Source organism: Tauraco erythrolophus, chromosome 10 (genome assembly GCF_009769465.1).
Source record: "Tauraco erythrolophus isolate bTauEry1 chromosome 10, bTauEry1.pri, whole genome shotgun sequence".
Taxonomy (NCBI): Eukaryota; Metazoa; Chordata; class Aves; order Musophagiformes; family Musophagidae; genus Tauraco; species Tauraco erythrolophus.
In genome coordinates, this window is record NC_141474.1 from 29,681,354 (window position 1) to 29,707,592 (window position 26,239).

The window sequence follows — 26,239 nt, forward strand, 5'->3', positions numbered from 1 at the left end:
CTTCTTACGCACCTGTTGTTCTTTGGCTGAATGAGCTTTCACATGTTTGCGCAGAGAGCTGGGGTCAGTGTAGCGTTTGGAGCAGCCAGGAATCTGACAGGCATAGGGTTTCTGTAAATGTGAGGAAAGGGAAAAGATTTCATATTCCTCTGCATCTCTCCCATCAGCATACAGAGCACTGGGGGTTTTGTGAAACACAGTGTTAAGCCGGAGCTGTTCGCTCTGTTTGCTGTTTCCAGATTTGCTCCGTCTCCTCTATGTACACAAGCCAGACATGATGCAAACAAGAACTGCACTGATGGCTCTGGTTCTGCACTCCATGCAAGCACGTGACACATCTATACTCCGGCGTGTTGGATACCGATTACTGGGCTGAATTAAATGCTAATGAGATGTAACTGGATGGGTTTTGAGAGCATTACTTTTTTTTCTAGCCTTTACAAGTAGACAAAATGCTCATGAGATCACCCAGTACAATTATAAACATAGAAGCTCTGGTTTTGAGTTCTGATTTACATCGTTTTTACAACTGTTCCATATGCAGCAGAGCAAAACTTGTGGCATAGCACACATTTGGTTTCCTTCATACCTTGTTCCTGTTTAGAATAACAACAGCAAGGGCTTTCTTTTTATAACTCCTAACCAAACAACATGCATCAAACATTAACATCTGAGCAAATCAATACAGAAAGAAAAATCCACTATTGTTGATTTTGCTGGGAAGACCTTTCTAGCTGATTTTGGCATGCAGCAGAGCTTGCCACTTTTATGTGGCACAGTATGAGCACTGTCTTCTGAGAAAACCAGCCGGGTCCGAGCAGGCAGTTCCAGCACACTCTTCTCATAGGAAAATAAAAAAATAAATAAGGATGCTCCAATTGAACCGTTGATTCTGGAGTCCCAATGACTGAAAGCCTCACCAAGTTCACTCCCAACAAATGAAACACTGTCTCTCTCTGTAACAGTACAACCTCCAAATGAACGTGCAATTATCAAGCTGAACAAAGGGCCTCTGGCAGTTGTTATTAAGTAACCATTGACTTAGGTGATAGCAAAACAGTGCTGCATGTCAAAGCTCACAAAGTTTTAAAGTTGAATGGAACATTCCTTTTTTCTTTGTTTTCTTGCCTCATCAGTCAACATTACCTTAGCCTTCTCACTTGGACTAGTAAGTCCTTTTGGTGTCTTCCCAAAGGCAGAAAACTGGTTTGTCATGACCTCAGTGTCACATTGTTTAATCCCCTTGGTTTCAGAAAGAGGATGCACAAAAGAGAAAAAAGCCCACCAGTTTTGGGAGAAGTGACTGTGAGGTCCTTTAAACAAGTTGCGCTACTCCTGGAGGAGTGATGACATGCCCTTTTTACCACAAGGACAGGTACGTTCCCTTTATTCTGCTTCTGCCTAGGAGAAGGATCTACTTCCAGATGATTTAGTAGAGATTTGATCAAACTAGCATACACCAGTAAGTCTCTGAAATGATTTACAGATTCTCCTTTTGGAGAAGATAAATGATGGAGTGACCTACATTGAGAAGCTTTAAAACCAATTCCAAATGCACTTAATAAGGAATAAGCAGTTTATATAAACCCCTTTTCTTTGTAAGTACCTCCAGAGGACAAGTATTGCTGCTCTGTCCAGCCAGCAGGGAATTTCTGAAGGAATAATAGAATCATTCACCAATTCATGACCTTAAAGGCTAACGCAGCACCTACCCAGAAAGTTACAGGGCAAAGCAATTTATTGAGAGTGTCTGGAATACAGAGAACTGACACCTGAAGAAAAACTATGGAAAACTTTAACAAATTCCTTAACAGAAAACTTAGCAGAGTATTTTTCAAATCATTTATGTCATTCAAATTAGTGATAGAATCATTCAACTGAGTGATAGGGAAACTAGATGAAAATCTGACTTAAAAAGGTTCATGGCTATCGAGGTTGACATTCCAGGCGGTTATTTTGTCCACCGAGCGAATGCAATGTGCAGTCTTCACGGCAGCACCATCCTGTAGCTCTGCCATTTTTCACATTCACATGAGCACACAATGCACTAAGCTAAACCACAGGACTTCAATTAAACCAGGTACGTGGAAGTCAGTTACTATGGTGTAGGACTACAGAAACAAGAACCTGCAAAAGAATAGCATGGAGGATATTTTTAGACGTTTAAGAAAGTTAGTAGAAAATGATTACTGTACCTTTATCCTGATTTATGAGCATTTCAGAGAATAAAGAGATATAAAGAGAGAAGAAAATAGAAAGTTAAGAGATTTGTCTTCAATAATGCACAGATCAACAGATATAAGAATTTTTGCTCATTTTGTCAACTGTTTGAATTATCTTCCAAAACTACTAAATGGCATTCCATTTGTGACTTTAGCTAATAAAATATATCTATTAGATTCAAGCAGCTAAATTTCAAAATCATGCTCCTAATTTAGCATATCCACTTTCAAAAAAGACGCATTTTAGAACTAATTACAAATTCAAATATCTCAGGTTGAGTTTCGAATAAATAAAACATTGTTATTGTAAGTGTGCTTTGGTTTGGAAAATGTGACTGACTCGCTTCTCTTACTTGTTTGTTTTTGCAAGGCATAATGTACATTAGACATTCCTTAATGCTGCACTGTCTGAAATGTGTAACTGCTTAAAAAGTAAATATCAATTAAACTCAAAAGTTCTGCCCCATAAATACTTGTACAAACGTTAAACCATATATTCACTTCTTTGAAAAAGACAAAGGAACAACTCTGCCCATTATTCTTTACAAGCTGTATGCTGAGGACTTAACTGGTGTACAAAGTTGTCTACTTACTTTCTTCCCCCATAATATGGTGACTTAATTTTACTGGAGCCTAAGACAGTAGACAGGCTCCCATCTTCTCTGCAAGACAAGTGAGAAGACTTGTAGAGTTGAGACAGAACCTACCGACTGTACATGAGAAATGAATGTTTCTTACAGTTAATTCTGGTGGTGGGTACTTAAGAGATTTCATATAGTTACAAGACAGATGTATTTTCACCTTTACAAAATTACCTCCAAAACTGAGAGGCATTTATCTTCCACTGAGACGTCTGAACTGCTTTTGCATTCACTCAGAACAGACTTTACTGAAGGAACACAGGATAGGCAGCGAGACAATGACACACATTTAGTACAGCAGCAATGACTCAGCTTTCACTCATACTATACCTTATTCTACTGTTGCCTCCTCTTACTGGAACGAGAACAATGGGAGAGTTTGCTGAGTAACTTATTCCTGAGTAACTTATTCCTGAGTAACCTATTCCTGAGTGGCTTATTTCTCAGCATGAGTAAGACAGTTGAATCTGCCTTTCTGTGATGAAGACTTTTAATTTCTCAAAGCAATTACAATTCAAAACAAAAGTACAGTTGCTTATAGCTGAGCTTTCTAAGACGCTCCTCATGAAAAGGAGAAGTCACCCTCCAGTTGCAGAACAGATTGGGTACAAGGACCATTGGAAAACTCAGTGCAACTCCCAGTGTGAAATCATGCTTACGGTATCCAGGTGTGTTCGCTGATGCTTTGCCCGGTCGCTGGAGTTGCTGAAAGCTTTCTGGCAGCCAGGATGCTGACACAGGTATGGCTTCTCCCCAGTATGACTCCGGAGGTGAATCTTAAGGTTCTCAAGCCTAGAAAATGCCTTGTTGCACCCTTCAAACTGAAAAATGTCATAAAAAATCGTTGTAAAGTATTATTAAATAAACCATGCGCAGCCACAATGAGAACAGTGTAAGATCCAAGTTGGACATGCAATAAATCAACCAACATTCAAACATCTGTTGAAATTTATAAATGAAACTCAACATTTTGTGCTGTTCATTTAATCTGTCACTGAAGACATGGTGTGTAGCTCAATAATAATACAAGGGTTATAAATATCTCACACATTCTGTCTGAAGTACTGAACGCTTAAAGACATGGTGTCAGAACAGAAAATTTAAAGAAAGAACAAGTGTTTTGCTAAGTTCTCTTAGATGTTAATTGGCACAGGAACCACTGAGGGCAATAACAATTAGCTGCTACAGACAGAAAGCAAGAGAAGCTATTTGTGGCGGGTAAGAACCTGGTTTCAGATGTCCGAAATCCTATACAGTGGAGCAGATGAGCACGGGCTATTACAAGAAGACCTGATCCATTTGAAGATCAATCCAAAGGAACTCTGCTGTTATTCTGCACCCTTTTCTTTACTAGCCGTATCATTCAGATCTGTTCTCAGCATTTATACAGCCAGTAACCTGAGCAATTCTGACTTCTTAAGCACCCGTTTCGTTAGGGAACTCAGTAATAAAACACTGTATAGAATTCATAACAAAAGTCACTGTTTCAAATTAAATCTGAATAAATAAATAATTAAAATTTCCAGCTACTAGGCCAAGCGAAGGGTATTTTGCATTGCTCACTGGTAAGTTTTCGTGTTGCAGACAACCGGCGACTGCAGCAGAGGGACTGTCTCCAGCACGAGCTTTGGGAACTGGCTCAGGCGAGCACAAATACATGCGTATGCACGTTCGTGTACCAGCAAATCCATAATGTGCACTCAGATACTTACACATGTGCACAGATAGTTCTAGGCACACACATTCACGAGTGGTTGTGTGCATATACTTTGCCCGCTCTGCATGGCAGCTTCATGGCACTGCAGGTCTTCTAGTGCCTCTATACAGGTAAAACCCAGGCTCCTCTATGATTCCAGATGTCAAAGAATGTATGTGAGAAACACAACCCAATTCACCTTCACATCAACACTAATAACAATTCTGAAAGAAGGTTAAGTGTGTCTTAAAACCACTATTTCTGGAAGCCAGATTTTTTTGTACGATTCTTGCTCATAAAGAGTGAAATCCTGATCCTCATAAAATTAGTGAGTGCTTTGTCACTTCCTTCTGCTGAGTCAGAATTTTGTCCAGCAGCTTTCCATTCACTACCTGTGGTTCCTCAGATGGCATCACAGAAATTACAGTCTTGCCAATCCCTGTCACATTCTATTTGTTAGGCACACGTCCCACGTACATTGGTGTGTGCAAACTTCTGACTCATCTGCTGCATCCAGCACTGCAGGCAGAGGGATGGGAAGGGAAAGCAGATGCAGATGGAGACTAGAAGACCCTGTAAACTAAAGGCACTTGATCTCCTGATGCCTGAACAAAGGCAATTTAGACTACTGATGGACAATGGTCCATCACATCCTGCTCAGACCAGTGTTTTTTAAACATCTCAACACAGTGAACAAAGTGATCTGGATTCTCTAGCTAGCACTTCGTTTTGCAGGATGCGTTCTGCCTTTGGATGCATATCGGTGCCACACACTACAAATTAAGCACAGCAATGCCCTCCAACACACAGGCACCCACACACAGGGTTTCCTGGCAGACTGCAAATTTCTGCCTTCCCAGCCACTCATATGTGAAAGGATCACTATGGCTTTTACTACCCTAAATATTTCACTGCCTGGGACACATACTTAATCTCTCTGAATGGCATATTTGGGTCTATGTGTGCAGACAATGATCTGATATGTGTATCTTTCCATCTTTCTCCATCACAACTATCATGATAGATCCACAAAGTCACCTGGAGACATATAGCCTATAGCTTCAGAAGTTTGTTTTTTGGCTACAACCCCTCAGAACGCTTGAGCTGGTGCAGGGAGGCGGGGGAGTTTTGAAAATGACCAAGCCACCAAGGCTTAAAAAGAAACAAACTTTCTTCTTAATCACCACTAAAAATCTGGCAAGGATTCAGAACGAAGCAATCTCAAATGTACAAATATGCTGAAGTCCATGAAAAATAAAGCAGACTTTGGCAAACCCATAGTTCTCATAAGACATTCCATAAAGCCAGTCTCTGGCAAATTGAGTTAATGGTCTGAGGTCCAAAAGATCTCTTGTTTCCACTTTGTTGCCCAGCTTCTTCTCCTCCTTCTCTTCTCTCTTCTCACTACCTTTCTTCAGTCTCCTTTGATTAGTGTTGTGTCCACAGTGTCATATCATCCCCTTTGAACTAATATATTTTAATTTTCAGTTCAGTAGACTAGCTCTTCTCAGTTTTACTCACCAATATATAACCCCAAGGAAGGGTAAGAATCAGACCCAGAGTCTATAAAATTATTTTTTTCACCCAAATCTGGAATCCCAGAATTAAAATCACCCAAATCCCAGACGAGCAGCAAGACCAAGCTTTTCCCTCCAATTGTTCATGCTGTCCCCCTGACTGTGTCATTACTTCCCCTCTACCTGAGCAGACTCTCTCCGTCACAAGTCCTTTCTACGTACTCCACTCTCTAAAGGAGTTTCTGATTCTCCATATAGGCATCAAAAAACCTAGCCCAGAAGGACATTCTATAGCAACGTTCCTTGTTACTGGGTCCTTGGGACACTTTATACCCTGTTGGCACCACAATTGCTGCTCTGACACTCCACAACCTGATCCTTCTTGTCTCTGTATTGTCTCAGGCCTGTTAGACCTGTTAGGTCACAGAAGTAATTTCTCAGCTATTCAGTCACGAATGCAGGATTTTGACCCTCAGAATGTTTTTCTAACGGATTACCAGTCTTCAGCTCCATATCTACGGCCTAATGCAAAGTAGGAAAATATGCAGAATAATCCAAACTAATTAAAGGTCCAGCTCCATTCTCATTGATGTCAGTAGCAAAAATTCCAATGGCAAATGTCCTAAAACATCTAAACACAAACTTAATTTAAAACACATGAAAGCACATATGTTCAAGAGTTTGCTGGATGCTGGATCGGGACTTCAGGAAGAGAAGGAACAGGCCCTACTATAAATGCTCAGAGTTACAATATAAGTAGCAACACTCAAATAGAGGTTTATTATACTTTTACTGTGGTCAACAGCCTTTTTTGGTACTAACACACAATCCAAAGGTCTAATGACTTCAGCAGTAAAGTTCCTCAATTGCCACACATGCCTGGACTTTAAGGGCTTTTCTTACTTACATTATTATTTCCTAATTTATATTATTTACATTATCCAGCTCCATTAAGCTGGATAATATACAGTGGGACAGTCACAATGCTATGATAAGTTCAGTCTAAACGCATAAGGTGGGAGAATACACCAGCAAAGAGAATACTAGAACTCCAGTGCCCGTGTTTTCAAGGAGGCAGGGTTGCTAAAGGCAGAGTTGGCTAAACGGGAAGAAAATCAATGGAAAATGAGAGGAGGGCAAGAACCTCGCTGACAAGTGATGAGAAGAGGGGAAGGTGATGCACAAAGTGTTCAAGGCCAGGCTGGATGAAGCTTTGAGCAATCTGATCTAGTGGAAGGTGTCTCTGCCCATGGCAGAGGGGTTGGAACTAGATGATCTTTAAGGTCCCTTCCAACCCAAACCATTCCATGATTCTATGAAAGGTGAAAGGCCTGAGAGGGAAGGAGAAAAGAAGTTGGTGAAAAGATCTGACAAGCATGGGGCTGAGAGAATCCACTCAGAGCTGTAGAAAGGTCTCCACTTTAAAGGACTCCAGGAAAACTGATTTCAGCTCTGTTATTTCTTGCTGGATCTGCTGACTGTGTCCCTTGCAGCTTTTCCCTACAAGTCCACATGTGGAGACAGCACTGCTGAGACTCAGCTTCCTCAAAGTGGAAGTGTCTCACCTGTACAGTTGTACAAGGGTAAGATAACTTCAACTGGGTTGCTGGGGAATCTTAGAATGACTTCGTAAGGTAATTCTTGATCTTCAATGATATCAGCACTTTTAACCCTTCCACCTACCCTTGGTACTTGGAGTGTATTTATATTTATACATACACCAAATAAAACTACTTCTGAATAAATGGGGTGCTCATTCTCCTTTTCAAATAACCTCCAGGAAGATCCACCAATCCCAGAAGTGTCCCAGCTTCAACTACAAAGAACAAATATTCAATTTCCAAAGGGCTTTAGGATGGTAAGAGCTATTTGATCAACTGAGAAGGCCACTTACAGTATCTCCCACACATCTGGCCTCAATCTGTCACTGCTTAATCCTACAATCTTCAACATTTTGTTGATGTTTGATGCTTGGGATAACTGTAACAAACGCTGCATGATCCTCAAAGTCTGTAAATGTCAACAGAGCTCTTAAACAAGTTCATCCATAAAAATAATAATTGTATTGCAATTACTACTTTTGTCTTTATTGTAAGATTGTTAATATGTGCTTCAGACACTGCTATGATACACACATCTGAGCACAGACACAAAGCAATGCCACATGATTGCAGTAAATAGCATGATACAATTACTGGATTTTATAACTACTGCTGATTTAGTACAGGGCTTCTACCAGGAAAAAATATGTTGTAGAAATTTACAGGACTAAATTAGTTCACTGCCATATGGAAATACATATGTTATCTTTATTTTACACTAAAATCTCACTGGAGTGTAACTGCTGCAATATAATGCATTTAAAAAGCATATTTATGAAAACACTAAATTATCTCACAGTGATCTAAACGCATCACAATTTCTCTAACAAAACAATTTAATCTAATAACTGTAATTGCTTAAAATGTTTTTTCTTAGCTTCCACATTATACTTTGAATGCACCTGAGAATGTTGCCATGCAGAAATAACAGAAAATTCCTAAGAGGGCTTATATTATCAAATGTTTACAATTTTCATAAGCATATTTAATCACAGTCATGTCTAGAATATCTGTCACTGGTACAGATCAGAAGAAATAAACTATAAACTAAACAGCTCAGACCACAAGGTGAAGCAATAACTGACATTTTCTTAGGAAATGAGTTATGACTGAAAAAGAGAAGCCTTCACAGTTGTAGTGCTAAATAGGTCCAGTGTGCCATTAGAGAAAGCTCATTAATACACACCTCTGCTCTCTGCTTCAAGATCAGTTAAACAAGCTGCCTTTTATTTATAGACCTAAAAGGGAAAGAGCAGGTCATATTGGCTGCTGACATCTCAGACAGCCTACAGATGGAAAACCCAAAACATTTAATTCCAAAGCATTTTATACTATCAATAGGAAATCTTATGTCTGGTCAAAACATCTACAAGCCTTGTGAACTTTGTGAAATGTTCTTTCTTCCCAACTGATTACAAAATTTGGAAAATTTTATTGAAAAACATGTTATGAGAAAAAGGATACTGTGAGGATATGTATCCCTTCTGGACGGGAGGAAATAGTCACACCACTCTTTAAATAGCATCAATGTTTTATAGCGCACTGAGTCTCATGTTGGGGACATGGCAGGAGGCACACGAGGCTCCAAACTGTTCTGAATGTCAGTAATGTTAAGCACATGAGCTGGTTTACACAAAACAAGATCAAAATATCTGATCTGGTGCTTTGTTTTTTCTAGTAAACTCCTGATTGGATTAATTTTTAATTCTCTATTGTAGCTGCAATGTAAAGCCCTGATCCTGCAAATACTTGCTCATGAATAACATGACTCATGCAAGGAATTTTATTAAACTCAACAGAACTATTTGTGTGCATAAAAAGCAACCCATAGGACTGAGATCTCAACTGCCTAAAGAATCTCAGTTCATATAGCCAGTTTACAGATTTAAATTGTTAGAAGTTGCTTTTTTCCCTTTGAGGTAAAAAAATAACAGAAGATACCCGGAACAGAAAAAGGACTGGCCAATTTCTATGTTGTGGTGGGTTTATTTTGAAGGCTGAACAATTTACATTTGCAAAGTGACACTTCTACATCACTTGAGTCCTGGGAAAAATTGTTTGTACTTATTTTATTATTTGTATTACAAAAAAAAGCATTTAGGGCTTTAGGCAGACTATTGTACAATTGCTGATGCATAGAAGAAAAAGGTTCAGAACAGGAAAAAAAAAATCTAGAAAAGTAAGCCACAGTATAAATGCAATACATCCTTCCCGTTGTTGGGTTTTAGGGTCTACAGCCAATCATTTGACATCAACACACTGTACACTAGCAGTTAATTTTTCTTTATGCTGTTAGACACATTGCATATTTCCTAATTAACATGAAACTGGGAAATACTAATGCACTGCAAATCCTGGAGGAGGTGTTTGATCAGCATGTGTCACTGAATGAAACAAGACTTTGGGCTGTCTCTTTTATTTTAATTTTATGAATTTTATAAGCCCCTAAGTCCACATTCCTGAAGCCCCCTCCGGCAGTACCAGGAGTTACGGGTGCACGAGGAATGCAGACCTGGCCCACGCAAGGCGTAACAACAGACTCATTTAAGTCATGAGGCTTTCAACAGCAACCAAGTTTGATTCTGCAGGAGAGGTGATTTCCACACACATACAGACTTCTCTGACTGCAGAATCCAACCACCTGCCTGCCAGCATCCCGAGATGGGATTCCTCCACTCTCACTGTAGCTGCCAAAAAAATTAACAGCCTCGTTGTCTGAGCTCCCTGAGTCCCTGGGGAGCAGCAGGGCTGCCCAGCATGAGGTCGGCAGGCTAGGAGAGCTCAGTGGGACACATCCTGCTCCGTAGGTGCCTGTCCCTCTCCCCTGACTACAGAGGCAGCCTAGATTGGCTTCTGGGTTTTGTTTTCTATAGTTTTACTTGTGTTCCCGAGTGTATCTGGCATTAAATGTGAGTTTTGCCAATCGTCTCTCATAGTCTGCTGTCATACGGAAGGCAGAAGACCAGCTCGTCAGGAGAGGCACTGAATCTGAGCCTGTCTTTAAGTAGCACTGGCACGTTTTGGCTCTCAAGAGTCTTGCTCACGTAATTGTAAATTATCACCGGCAGGAAAAGCGTGAATGTTTTTCAAAACACTGAAATATTCATAGATTTATTTCTTCTAGTACCAGTAGGTCAGGCGCTTCAGTGAGCATTTCAGTGAGCAGAGCTTTCCATACATTTTCCAGGAAAAGCTAAAATATCTGGGAAACTATGAGCATCTTATCATTTTCAAAAGACCCTGTTGCTAGTCTTAAAATTCTTTTTAGTAATCCTTTTCCAATCAAGTAGAAGGATAAACATTTGTCAAAAGAGGGGTACTTGAATTTGTTTGCTGCAACATACGAGAACGAACCAGGAAAGCTCCGGATATTTTACTATCAGGAGCATGATAGCCAGAAATTTTGCCATAAGGTTTTGCCAAATATGTCATTTGGAAACCAAAAAATTTCCTGAAACCTCATTACAATTGAACTGAATGCAGGATTATGGCTTGCAGGCAAAAATCACATTGCATGGAGCGACATTTTGAAAACTAAAAGGCAAAATTCATATGGTCATGTAATAAGCAAAGAAGACAACCCTCCCAAAATCTACATGTCTGTCCTTTTATTTCCTCATGTGTAATTGAGAAACTATTATTTATTTGGAATTTTTATCATAGCTTGCAAGCTATTTGAAATTGAAGGACAACACACAATCCAAGAGGCTGCTCCAATATCTGTGCTTGTTTTGGGCACAAAATTAAAATTGAACAAAATCAATTAAAACCCCTCTCCAGCTGTGCCAGCAAAGAACCACAAATAAAGTTAAAATGCTTCTCTCTAGTTCTTTTACATTTTTTAAACAAAAAATAGTTTACTACACGTACTTCAAAACTTTGTTCCTTTGGATCATTAAGTCATTGTCTTACTTCACTTTCCAAGGACACATTTCAATTAAAGTTTGCGTCTAATGTATCACCTATGTACACCTACCTCAGCTGAAACTTTACTGAAGTTCTAACCAATGCTTTTTCCTGGATCTTTGTATTCTGGTCCACATTTTAGACATATCTCTAAATAACAAGACTGTGCTTTTGGTCTAGTAGGCCAGTTACACTGCAAATGGTTCTCCTCAGTGTATTTCACTGATGTGCAAGATAGAACAGGCACTCATAATTTACTTACAGGTATAAGAGTTTGCAAGTTTTGCTTAAGATAAGGAGAGAATTCATTATAGTTTATGTGGACTGACCAGTTAGGGGAGTAAAAAAAAAAAACAAACCAAAAAGAATTAAAGAGAGGACAACAGCAAGAAGGAAAATAAAAGTCATTACAAAAAGAAAAAAAAAACCACACCCCAAAACTTATGGCTGATTAGCATAGCGTAGCATCTTAAAAGGCCAAAATACCACATGTGTGGCATGTTACAAAAGAAGATTAAAATAAAGGAAAAAATATCCAGAGAACCATGAAGTCTCAAAACATCTGGAGTTTTATAGTAACAAGGAGGAAAAAATCAAAAACATAATTGAAAAAAGTCCACTGTGATACATTATGGTACAATGAAGCTTAATGGAATTGAAAGGAGAAGAGATGAAAAGGCAAAATAAGGGAGGGGAGGAGAAATAAAAGAAACAAGAAAAGGCATTTATATTTTAAAGATGTCACTGAGGGTTTTTATCCCAGTTATCAAAAATTACACACCCTGCTTCTATAAGCTGTTCCTGTAACGTGTTGAGCGCTCTGTTTCAGCGTAGGACATTCATGCACGCTGGGGAATTCACCAAAACTTTTGTAACTGGTGTAGGGGCACTTTTCACTCCTGATTCTTTGAGAGACACCTGCAAAGAGAATGGCAGAAAACTGCCTGTCCTGCTTTACATTCTGAATCCCATGGGAGACTTGAAGAGAGGCAGAACAAACATGTAAATCCAAAATGTTTGCTAAAAACCCATGAACACATTCAGGAATTAAGCAAACAATCTTCAACTGGTATATTGGCATCAGACACTAAAATCAACTGTAACTGAAATACTCTGAATGTATCCACAAACAAACATGTCTATGGAAAAGTGAAATTAAAAACTTCCCTTTTTTTCTCATATTTTTCTCTTTTTTTAAATGAACCAGTAAAGGAAAAGAAAGATCCGCACACAGTCCAGTCTGCCTTTGTAACATGCCAACAGCATGTCTAGACAGGAATGGTTTCCAAAGCACCATGAACATCCTGGATTAGGTCTGTGCTCTCTCTGTCCCCAGTCACAGGAAGATCTGAGACAAGCATGTGCCAAACCCTGTCCATAACAAATACAGTGTAATCTGGCAACAGTGAGTGTCCATCCTAACTTCCCACTCATCCCCCTAGAACATTATTTTTTTTCAATCCTCCTATCTTTGTCAAGACCAATAAATAAAGATGTTTTTACAGTCATAGCTTCTCAGATGTTTACAGCTAACAAAGTGGCTCCTGTCCTTGGCATATCAAACAAAGGAGGATCCCGTGGGTGAAAATTGATCTACAGTTGGAAATTGCTGACTACAGCTAACTAAATGAGTCAACCACAACCAAATTCTCTCAGAAAAGATGAAAATTATCAGCAAGGTAACTCTCCACCCACCTATGTGGTTTTTATTGCAAATACAACTTTTTGTATGGAGTTCAACATAGATCCTTAATTCTCCTCCCAAAATCTATTTCACAAAGTGCATAACTTTATTGCTGTTTTTTTTCCTGTTTTAAACAGGATGGTGGTTTTTTCCCTAAAAGGCACTGTCCTTCTCATGCTCTACCTGTATTCATGTCCACATGCACATAACAGAACTTTTCTATCAAATTGTTGTTTCTAAACATCAGTTAAGAACAAAGTTTCCTTGCAAATTAATAACAAGCAGCATGAGATTTTCAACACTGGATGAATCTTTGCACAAAGTGGTAACAAGGACATACAAATTTCTCCAAGGTTCTTCTTGGCAAGGGAGTAGACAACTTGGTGGGATTTTGCATGCTCAGATAGGCTCTTGCTCATTTCTATGCCGTGCTGGGCCAATTTGAATATCCATGAATGAAGACTGAGGTTCAGCCAATAATCCAAGGAAGGTAAAGGTTCTGCTAAGATGTACGTGATCGTGCCCACCATTTCCTCTCACGTGTAGAGCTGAGCTCTGGCAAAGGGCCCTACAAGAGCTGCTGGTGAACCACCATGAAAGAGAGATTGTGCAATGTGGTGGGAGCTTGTTACCATCTCAGAGTCAGTTACTTTATTCTGCTTTCCCTTGTGCCCTGGTTGTGGAGCAGAAGCTCAAAAGACATGGCTCCCTCCTTCGCCCGCTGACCTGTTCTAGCCGCACTACACCAGAATCCCACAGGGTGACTTTACAGTGGGAGAACTAAAGGGTAACAACATGGAGAAGAATAATCTCTTCCTGAGAGAACAGACTCTCTTCCCTACAAATTAGGAACTTCTCCTCATTTTACTCAAAGTCATTAATTTCAGTCTTGCAGTGTTTTCACTTCATCTTGCTTGGCCATGTTGGTTACATGAAGGAAAATCTGTGAGATGTATTCCTAAGAAAATGGCTTCAAGACCTCACCTGCTTTAAAAGAAGTCAGTTTTCTGGCTCTGCCAAAATCAAATCAGTGTCTAGGCTTGGTTAGGGACTGCGATGTTGGAAGAGTCATGTTTTAGAGTTTGGAAACACAATTCTGTTCTTGCACTTTGTAAATGATTGCCATGCTTCAGCTGAGCTGCAGCAATGGTCCAAACCTAAGCTCCTTCTCTCGCGTAATTCCAATACAACGTGATGCCTTCTGTTGGAGGCTGAGCTCACTCCTATTACCTCACACTTGCATGCACTAAGTGCATCTGCTCCAGCAGTTACAGTGGCTTATGCACACCAGCCTGTGAAGCAATTATACTGGATTCTGTGCCTAAGCCTCCAAAGGAGATGTTAAATCAAGATTTTGCTAACAAACACCCCAAAGTCCATTGCTACTTTTCACTCACGGTGACTTACTACATCTTAGCACACTGAACTAGTTTGGGTAGTTACGATCTTCACGAAACCTTGCTCCAGTCTTAAGTGGTGGAGTTGCTTTCTAAAGCCTATTGTGAAGATGAGCTCTCTGCTGAAGAGCAGACGGCATGGCAGCAGTGCCAGGTCCCTTCATTCTCTATAGCACTGTGGGATCCTCTGGATAAAAGGCAGTATAGCAATGTTCTTTTCTGAATAGCACTTAATGTTTTCCCACAGTCTTATTGTTTACAGGGAGTTTAGCAAGTTACTTCACTAATTTAAAATAGATTGTCCCACATGGGTGGATAACAATAACACATATTGGTGAATCATATAGCTTTCAAATGATATGTATGAAAAAGAAGTGCTACACATATTGTCAGAAATTTTATTGTGTGAAACCACAGCACTTAGCTCCCTACCAGCTGTGTCAACAATTCAGTGCAATAAACTACACAATTGTAGAATAACAGCAAGGTTAGCTCTGAAAAATGAAAAGCCATGAATAAAGAAAAAAACTGCAACAAGAAAATGTAAATGAACACAGATGAACAGGATTTCAGGTGGGAACAACCAGCCTTGCAAATGATGCAACCTCACAAAATTTAGATTCCACGGTTATAGGTTGCCATCTAAAAGCCTAAGAGGAAAAGCGATTACGTGGATGAAATGATTTCTAAAAGTGAAGAAGAGCAGGTTTTGATATCTGAGGAAACTGCTGTGTTACACTTAGACTGTACAACCACTGCAGAAGAATCCTATCTTACTACAAACTACACATGCAAGGTCAGCTTTAGAATGAAAGAAAAATAAGAATCTTTCCTGGACTTTGTTTCCTAGGTCCAGATCAGCCTCATATCCACGCTGACTCGTTCATACGAGCTGCTTCACACACATGACGCAGCTCCCGAGGACGCTGCCAAAGGACATTCCTGACATACTTGACCAATAGCAGCCCATGTACAGGAATAATGGCTGAATGAACCAGGCTCAAATAACAAAGGTTTCACATTGAGCTGTCTCACATAATTTTTAATATGCTCCTAAATAAATAAATAAATAGAGAAAAAAAATCTATTCTTTAAGATAATATTTTGAGGGAAAACTGGAAATGGAACTCAACGGAAATAGGTTTTAAATTGAACTGTTGAACTGTAGCCCAGAAATGACAAGAAAATTAAATCTCTTTTTTTCCTGAACCCCAATAAAAAAGTCTTAAACACCCTCGGCAGACCACAGTTTTGAAAGAAAAGAAATTATGTTATTGTCATGCATGATTATCCAACATTTAGAAGGTATCTGCAAGGTTTTCCTGAGAGTTATACCTCCATCCCATAACCTAGCAGGAAACCACAATCACTTCTGTACCTTACGTGAAGGACTTTGAAATGAAAGTGCCTCAAAATCAAATATAAGCAGCTTTCAACATGTGCATTTAATCTTCTGAGGTTCAGAAACACCCTGTGGCCACCACACTAAAGAACTGAAAATGTAAATTGAAGAAATTATATCCATATGATTAAGTAAGATTCTTAAAGAGAAACATGTTGTTAAGTACTTCATTGAGAATAAAATGAAATGCAGTAAAATAGAAGCTATTTGGAATAAATCACTGACGCACATGCTTTCTATGCAAAATGGCAGTGTTCAGCTCTGAGTGGACATCTGGAGCAAATTAGCATTATGTTGAGAATAACATAAAACTAAAACATTTAGTTTCAGCTTCTAAAATTAAATATAAAATCAGAGATCAATGTTGTGTTGGACAGTTCACCTTGTGACTCTGATAGCAAGAGTTTATTTTGTTTTTAAAGTTGTTTATGCCTCCTATCGCTGTTCTTGGAGCCCTGATACTCCCAGATACTATCTATGTAAACAGCACCAGGCAGAACAGGCGTATCTTGAGATGTGCTGCGAGTTCTGCATTGGGGGTTCAGAATGAAGAGTCCAAGGCCAAGCATGGGCCAAAGCAATTTGGGTAAAACAAGGGGAAACGACCCAAAACTACAGGCAGAACTCAGACCACATCCAAGCCAAACCTCCCACGGCCTGAATACATTTCATTTTTACATTTGCATGCTGACTTTGCACTTTCTGGCTCTGGAGAGCATCCAGGGTTGATGTGTTGAAGGTGCTGGATGACTTCAAGTTCTTGTGGGGCCCCTCTTAAAATATGCCGAGCTCCTCCTGGCTGTTGCTGCTGAAGCTACTCAATTCACACGAGGTCTGCTACGGTCAACCGGGAAGCTCTCCCAGCTCCTACCAAAGTGAAGGAGAGAAGACTCTGCTCCTGGTGGGACCTGCTCTACTTGTTTCAGAGACACAGGCTGTGAGGAGGCTGTCACACAGTTCTCTATTTCCAAACCCAAAGTTTCCGTCCCTCTTCCTGCCTCTTCTATGTGCAAACTCTAGGCACTTAAGACTATCAAGCGTTTGTACTGCTCTTCCTCTCACTTCCTAGATAGATTAACCAGGATAAAGGAAGCATATGTGGTTGTAACTCCCTATAATCACTCTCCTCCACAACTGGGTCCTCTCTGTAACTTGAGGGGAAAGGCAGATGCCTTCAGCCTTGGGCTTGCCACAGCTGGATACCTGGCCCATCCACTTTGGTCCTCAAGTAAGAAATAGAGTGCTTCTGCTTCCTAAGGGTTCCAGGCTCAGCACTTGCCAAGACCACTAACTTTTGTCCTGAACAGCCCATTTCAGTGCTCTGCTCCACGTAGCTTTCCAGTAGTTACTGGCTTATAAAAACTGTCCATCTCCAACTAGACAAAACAGCTAATAGCAATAACATTTCTAAGAAACTCTATATCCAGAAGCCATTAGCATCCCTAGTACACTTTTGAGCAACGGACACCTGGTTCAGGGAGCCCTGCTTGCAACTGGTGCCATGCCAAGAACACCTACTGCTGCTGTCTGCTTGTGAGATCTACCTAAGAGATGACTTCTGATCTGCCAGCAGCCCGACAGCATGAACTGAGACAGCTGGGCATCTCAGAAGTGCTGAACCGGAAAGACAGTGCAGTGCAACAGATATGACATGGAGCTCAGCTGTGGGAGATTTGGTGGTTTACTAAGTTTTTCAAGTCGATGACCCTAAGCAAATCCTCTCCTGTGTGCAGTTTAGTCCTTCACACTTTCTTACTATCTGTACTGAAATGCCTACTGAGCTGGGACTGTACAACACCAAAAGCCTCAGGAGATGCTTTCAGAGTATCCTGAACTCATCAGTCATTGGTGTAAAGCCACTGAGCCAGAAGCAGTGCTCTGGAGAATGAGGCTTTCCGGCAGAAGATGAACAACCACAGCACTGGAGAGAATGCCAGACACATAATCATCTCCAGGTAGTTTGCTAATGCACCTGTATGCTTTGAAATACTCTCCTAGATGTTTGGAAAAAAATAACGTCAAACAAGCAACTAGCATTCACTTTATATAGAATAAAAATAAGCTCTTTATAGTATAGTTTATCTCCTTTCTGATACATTTGGGAACATGCCAACCTTGCCACCTGTTCCTGGATTTCCTTTAAGGTAGCCCTGTCTTTCAACACGAAACCTAAATTGGATGTCCACAGACTTGCTGCTGCACTTTGCAATATAAACACCTGCACATATGTTTTAAATAGTCTCACACCTCTATATGTAAAATTTTAGACACCTGTGAATTGGCTTTAAATAGCCCCATTGGGTTTTGTGGATGGAGAACAACTTCCAGGTGCAGATGAATAAGGTTATTTCAAGGGCACAGGCAATGTACAGCCTCCAGTCTGAGTACATACAACACTGCATTTCCAAATTCAAAGCAAGGCTTTAAACACTTGTCCTCTCTGTGACTCATCAATCAACTACTAAATGGGGATACAAATACATTTGTGTCTCTCTGGATTGTATTGAGCCCTAATTTGTTGGGTTTTAATTCTCTAAAGCACCTTGAGATCTTTGCACTGAGTGTGCACTCCACAGGCAAGCACAGTCTCAGCCTTGCTCTTCACACAGCTGCCCAGGAAAGGCTCACTTTCCTTGGTCTTAGGCTACACTGCTTTTTGATTCTTCTGGAGAGAACTTTCTTTCCATGTCTCTACTTTAACACTGAAAAGATTCTGTTGGGGTTTTTTTCCCAATTCTACCAGCACGTTCATTCATATCAGATCTGCACAGAAGATTTCTTATTCCAAAATTTTGGCCTGTGTTGGCCAATCTTTTACTCACACAGAATTCCAATAAACACTTCCGTTATGCTTTTGCAAATGATACTCTATGTGAATAAAGGCTGGGAATTCCGAATTAATCTACATTATGTATTTTTAAATCCCTACTTTTCCTCTTATATTTCTTCTCCAGTCACCTCATAATTGAGAAAAAAAAAAAAGACGGTCCACTTATTTTTCTGTTTAAAAGATGAGTTCTGGAGTAAACTTGCTTTGATTTCACACTGATCTATGTGACCACAACGCATTCTTTGAAAAGGAGAATAAACTTTGGCATTTAATGAATGATCAAAACTTTTCCAAAAGCTACCATCATTTTTTTAAAATGCCATGTCCTTTTCTCCTTCCTCAGAAGAATGTCCAAAACAACCTCAACTTGCCATATGAAAACAAACACGTATTTTAATAACAGTGAGGAAAGTGTTACAGGGAGAAATAGTACCTTTTATTAGACCAACTAATACAGTTGAAAAAGATAGACCGTCTTTCAGCACAAAATCCCTTCTTTGGATGCAAAACTCTCTCCAGGCTGACCACAAAGAATCTTAGCCAGAGACTAAAGAAAGATATATGCATCAAATTTCCATGCTGCTCTATGAAGAAGTCTAATGGGCAAGAGGGTCTTTGTGGCGTATCTACACTGGCCTGAACAAGGAGTGGCATGACTTCACTTTTGCCTTTCAAAACAGTTCATTAATTCAGACTTGGGCATGCCACAGCAAGGGCAGTGCCAAGCTTCCTGAATGGGCACTGCGTAGTGCACAGGCATGCCACAGACCCAAGGAGATGACTGTTGACACCCATCCTCTGGGGTGGAATGGGTATGCTTTGCCTTGAACAGAGGAGGCCACTTGAAGACGGCCTCTGCCTAGCACTGCTCCTCCACTTTTTTACTTTTTACCCTTGGGAGCAGGGAAGAGATTCTGTGGATCCCTCCTGCACCAACTCCCCTACCACTGGTTGCAATCCTGCAAATGCCAGGGCCCATGGGAATGGAGAGATGCAGACTTCCTTTCTGTCCAAACAATCCTGGATCAATGTTTTGTGTGGAGAAAAAAAACTCACATTCCTCCTTGTGAGTTTTCTATGTTCTTTTCTCACTGTGAGAAGTGAGCATATGAAATAAGAACTCTTTAAATTTCATCGTGAAGGCTGGTGCCTTTTAAATTAGCCCCTACTTACAGAGAAGCTAAAGAGCAAACAGGCAAATGTGCCATTGGAAAACACATGCAAGGAAAACCAAAGGGGCATGAGTGGTGGGCCTAGCAGTCTTGCCTGTTCTCGTGATTTTTATGTACACGTGACCTCACCAATTACATGATATGACATCAGCAGTGCAGCAATATTCTCTCTGTGCTAAATGTCTTCAAAACATTCTTGGCCTGAGAAATTTATCTCTAAAACCAGTCACTAGTATGAGTCTTTTGCATAGCCTGAACCAGGGACTTCACACACAATTGTGCTTCTTCCAAACGAGGAGCGTAACAGTACCGAGCCCTTGTGCGTGTGACCACACACACTACTGATGCATGCAGGCGTTAAACAGCTCTCTTGAACTGCTGGGGAAACTATATTGTCTCCTTCAACAGAAAACCTTTACAGAAGTCTGCCTGAAAAGCCGAGTCTTGAGCTACTGGCTGGCGGTCAGTTACAGTGACAGAGGACTCGGGTTCAAGATAGCACAAAGACTATCCCTTGCTGAGACAGTGAGCCTACAGGTGTTCAAAACTACTTCTTTAGCTATGTGACCTAGGTTCATCTGCCATTAAAGCACAGCCAGAGTGGTGGACTCCTAAAGTTCAGAATGGCTCATCACCATTAGCATGCCTTTTCCTAATCCTCACCAGGAGCCAGTACCTGTATACAATCAAATAATCCATCTCATCAATCTCCTGACATTTTCCAAACAAGCCAGGCAAGTAAAAGAGCTACCCAGAACTCACTAAGGGACAACCTAAGGGTTTCTGTATGCTTGAGGTGCAGGGTTAACTTCTGTGAGGCTTCTTCAGCCAAATGCAGCAAGGTAGATGAAAATACTGACTTTGAAAAAGCTGAACTATTATTTTTAAAAAGAAGAGAAAAGATGACCTCTTGAAGGGCTTCTAAAATAAAGGTCTAAGAGAAAATATAATGAGATCTTTTCTTCTGTCTGGCACAGAAAGAACAAAAGGGAATGCAATGACATTAGAAGATGGCAAATTTAAAAGTGAGGAAAGGGAATACTTATTCACAGAACATGGGAGAAATCAGAGTTTGTTGCTGTGGGGAACTGATGTGGAGAGAAAGTGAAATCTAGAAAATTTTTGGACCAATGCATGTGTAGCAAGACTATTCAGACCTGTCAAAGTTCAAGCAAACAGTATGGAAAGTATATCAAGCCTCCCACTTCTAGGCTTACCACCACTCTCTAACGTTTAGATGAGCACCATGTGATCACATCTGTCTATTCCAGTTTTCATACCTGTTGTGAGGCGTCTGCTGCTGGCCACTGTCACCTGTTGTAACCCTAGGTACCTGTTGTACTGTGGGTTTCTTACCCACTGTTGGTGAGAGATAACTTTAACGTTTTAAAGATCTCAGTCTCCTCAAAGTCATGTTAACCAGCCATTCCAGGAGGATGCCTCTTAGCCACATTTAGACTAGAAACATCTAGTTGTTTCAGTCACTGACATCATCCTCATAAACACTGAGGCAAAGAGGTCTTCCAGAAGGTGACTGAGACCTCTCATCCTCAGACAGCTGTCCAAGACAGCTGGGATATGCTGCCACATTTCTCCTTATTGATCATTGGGAGATCCTATAGAACAATAAAATTAGGAGAGCTACTGAGGAGGTAAGGCTTAAAAGGCCTAACAGACAATCAGACCAACAAGAAGGCACTGTGAATTCTGTGACACCTCCCAGCTGAACAGCTTGTGGCAGGACAAAATCTGAACTCAAGGTCTGGAAGGACAAAGAAGAGAATGATGACCTCTGGGAGGGAAGACCAAAGTCTGATTGGGTTGGAGGGCTGGGAAAGACAGGGTGTGGGGAGATAAAACCTGGTGATTTCAGCTAAGCAAATGGAGCAGTGAAGTCTCAACAGAGTCAACTGTAATCACTATCTTGCCTTCAATGTGGGGTCATCAAGAAAAACAGCAGCACAGAAAAGCAAGACAGGGGAAGCAGAACAAACGCTGAGCAACCCGTGTGGCCGATTCTGCCCACTAAATAGAAAAAAGAATAAAATTAGAGCCCAGGGTGGGGACGAAGGAAATGATAAAAAGGGTATAGGATGCTCTTTCTACCTCTGAATCCTACTTAGAATGAATAACGTGTTACTATTTTGACGTGTGAACATAGTTCTGCTTAGGATCAACCCAGTCCATGTACCTAAATACCCCATGTCAGGCAGCACAAAACATACCCTGATTTTTTGTTATTTTGTTTGGTTCTCCATTGACATTTTTTACCATGACTAACACATGATTTTCTCTCAAAACTTACCATGACAAAATCACAGCTCTTAAACATAAGAGTACAGCCCGCAGGCTCTCTGAGTTAAAGCACGCCCTGGCACAACAACAGCATGGAGGACACACTCAGCCACAAAGGATTACGCCAGCACATTTACCACAGACACATTTGTGCACTCACCCTTAAAAGCCACACGCACTAAACTTTGGCAAACGATGTCAACGACAATAGGAAATGGCCCTTCATCAGGGCACAGAAAAGATTTGGCCAGCTGAGGAGAATCTCTAAGAGCACTGGGTAACATCATCTTCTCTCCTAGGCTGGCCTTCTCCACAAATCGGCTCAATCGTCACACTGGGAGGCAAATGAATCAGATCAGTGGGTTCAAGCCTTGATTAAGCTTGCAACCATTTCTTAAAGTCCTTTCCCCCTGCACTAAAATCAGTTTTCTCAGCGTATAAACATTCTTGGCATAGGGCAGAAAAAAAAAGAAAGGGAAAAGCATACTCGTGCAGTCATGGCTGAAAGGGTACTTTCCCACAGCAGCATCTGTGAGGAATATTCTGTATTATCTCTAGTTGCCTTGGAGACACTGTGCCAACCTGACAGGCCAGTCACAACCTCAGCTGTGACCTCTTAAACCGAACCACAAAAATGCAATGCCTTTGGGCATCACAGGCTACCCATCTAGCCTGCTGTGGCATTCCCCTGCCCTCTGCTCTCTTCTCAGGATTGCTGCATGAATTTGAACTATCCTTGCAGTTTGGATCCCATCGTTCTCTCCTACAAGGTATTCAATGGCATGATCTCACAGTACGTAAAAACTGACCAGAGTGCAAAGAACAAGTCTTTGGTAGAGAGCTTCACTTCTCCAGAGAATCAAAAACACTCCAGGGACAAATGAGAACACAAAGCCATTCTCCCCAAGACCATTTCAGAGCTATTCTGCAATTCCACCAGCACAGATACCTCAGACAGGGCTGACATGAAGAAGGCTGACCTCTTTCTGGACAACCATCAGTAACAGGTACTCTCTGAAAAACCATAGGCTAGAAACGGCAGCATCTTACTCCAAGTATCTGCTCCTTGTGCACAACCATCACGTTCCTCTTTCTACCACTGGACTATTGGTTTCAGACTGGACTCACAATCGGCTGCAAAGCAAGCCAGCTCACCCCACGGACCTGGAAGGCAGACAATGCTCAATGGCAGCATCAGGCAGCTGTAGCTGCTGGTTTGATTTGACCAAGGGAACTTTCTTTGCAGTGATGAAGAAGGAACAGCTCAGAGTGAGTGTGCTGCCAAATTTAATTGCAGGAAGAAATGATTTTGCTTTTACCAAAAGCATGTAATTACTGTATCCATTTGCAGGTTGTCCTGAAAAGTCACTTCTCTCCCCCTCTCTCTCTCTCTCTCTTTTTTTTTTTTTTTTTAAGCAAAACAAGTTTTGTGAATCCTTTCTTGTTCAAACAGTCAAATTACTCAGCTCTCCCATCTCAGACAGACAAGGATGAACTGGGTGCCAACTCACAGGACTGCTCTCTTCTTTTCCATGTGTAAGCTCATTGACAATCAGCCCAGCACAGGAAGAGCACTGTAAAATCGCAAAGTCCACTGATCCACGCACAAGGTCAACAAAGCCAAGCTCTCACCACTTCACCTGGGATATTCTGCCTTTCTCCCCTTAAGTTGAGGAGTTAGAATCTCAGTAAAAAGTTGACACAGCTGTCCCAGATGCAGACCCACTGGCACTTCATCTGATATGTTAAAGTTACAACAAACAAACAAAACCAAAAAGTGTTTATGCCAAACACAACAGAGTAGCTCCAAACGCATGCTAACATTCATGGGAGGATAGGAGATCTGGAGGGAGGGACCACAGTAAGTCAAAATTGTATTTTTCATTGCTTTTAATTCCAGCTAAGAAGTTGTGAAAAATTGGTAAATTCTAAACCCTTGGCACAACATAATGCTGGCCAAACTTTACGGTCTTCCAATGCTGCGTAGGTGATGTAGGATGTAAATGGCTGCATAACAATGGTGATGATAAACGAGATAAACCCATGTAATTCTGCATAGTAAAGAAAAGTCATTATGACCCACTTTTTGCTGTTGGCCACTGTTCAATAACTGGCAATTTAGCCACGAAGGAGCTTATTGCTACGCATCTGCGATCTGTCAGAAACAGTTCTCAACTGAAACGTACAGTTACTGCTGTTCTTTGATCTACCGTTGCGTACGGGACTTTATACTCAGCGTGCACAGCACTCCTAACTGGAAAAGTGTGTGCTCTTATAACACAAGGGCCATACACTCTGTGATGTAGTACACTGGCTCATTTGTAATATTAACTGGTCTTTTATTTTACTTTAATCCTTCCAATTGACACTACCAGCATGCAACATACACGACACACATTTCATCCGGTATCAACCTTCCCCTCAAAAAAAACCCAACTAAACCCTAAGTAATCTGAAAGTCTTTCCACTAAGGTTTTCATGTGATAGAACCTGAACAAAATCCCTTTATATTTTAGTCTAAAATTTGGATAAAAGTTTTATAATTATTAAAAATCATCAGCTATTTTAAAAATCTCCTTATTAACGTTTCTCCTATGTTCCCTTTTTCTCTACCACAAGTTCACTTGAGAAAGAAACTGACCTGGTTAAAGAAAGTAAAAGCAATTCTTCCATCAAATTCTCTTCCAAATTAACCTAAAACCATATGACACTTCTGTTTTAGTAGCTTTAAGTAATCTTAAGAAAATGTAAAATTTTCTTTTTTAAAAAAAATTATTTTATTGTTCGTGTTTTCCAAATTATCTTTGTGAGCCTAAAAGCTCAAAACTTATTTTGTTTTCCTTTAATCGAAATGTAGATTCTGGCAATCAGGTCTGTGCCAAAGGATCTGGGAGCTGGCATAGGAATTTGGCTCATTGTATGGATACCTCTTAAGTGCTTGTCTCTGGTTTACTTATCTCACTTTCCTCTGACCTAGTAATTCCTACTTCAACATAAGTATTTAACGGATTTATGTGTAAAAGAGAGAAAGAGAGATGTACATATTTTTGAATCCAGCCCAATATGAAGCAATCATTTCCAATTAGCATGTCCTTAGATGAATACAATAAGCCAGTGTTTTTCATTTCCAATTTGTTTTGCTCCGTGCAAAAGGAATTAAAGAGATAAAGGACATACAAAGACTTGTCCCAGATGCAGTTGTAAAACAAGATTTATCAATTATTATGCTAGAAGTATCAGGCTGGCCACCATTCCCAGGGCTTCGGATTCTAGTCTTTTAGAGTATCAAGTTTTCTGCTTTTAAGTTAAATATTGAACATCAGGCTGGTTACTCGAGATAGCATCAAAATACATAGCTGCACCTCAACACTATTCTATGATCACTAGATTTAGTGGCATACAATAATTTTAACCATCACAATTAAAGGAACAAGATGATGTACTAAATAAAGGCCTCTTTCCATTTCACTTCTACAGGGACAAACTTTAGAGCATTAGGTACACAATATTGCATTTTATCAAATAATGCTGTTCTTAACCTCAGTACACAGCAAAGCCACCCTGCCTTTGCCCTCTCTCTGCGATGTCCCCTAACACTGGAAGTCACGCCAAGCACTTGCGCTAAATGTGCACTTTTCTGTTAGAGCAAACGTAACTTGGATGAGCTGCACTGAACAAATGTCACCTATATTTGTCACATATACAAAGTATGACCAAACTCCACTGTAGGTGTGTTGACCGTGTGTTATCTCACTTGAACTCATGGCCCAGTATCACAAAGCAGGCACTTTGGTACCAACACTGACTTAAGAAATTCTTGCCACTGTTTTCTACCCTTTTTGCTCGTTTCTACTTTGTTTTACACACCCTCAGTTC

General features: G+C 40.5%; 1 protein-coding gene across 1 annotated transcript in view; it reads right to left on the reverse strand.

Moving 5' to 3' along the window:
- The window catches only part of GLIS1 (GLIS family zinc finger 1), a 207,053-nt gene that overhangs the window by 38,968 nt on the left and 141,846 nt on the right, over nucleotides 1-26,239 (reverse strand). Inside the window, exons 4-5 of the mRNA XM_086617543.1 lie at nucleotides 3,523-3,684; nucleotides 1-111 (exon numbers count right to left, since the gene is read on the reverse strand). Of these exons, the coding sequence (XP_086473669.1) occupies nucleotides 1-111; nucleotides 3,523-3,684 (273 nt within the window). The remainder of the gene's footprint in view (nucleotides 112-3,522; nucleotides 3,685-26,239) is intronic.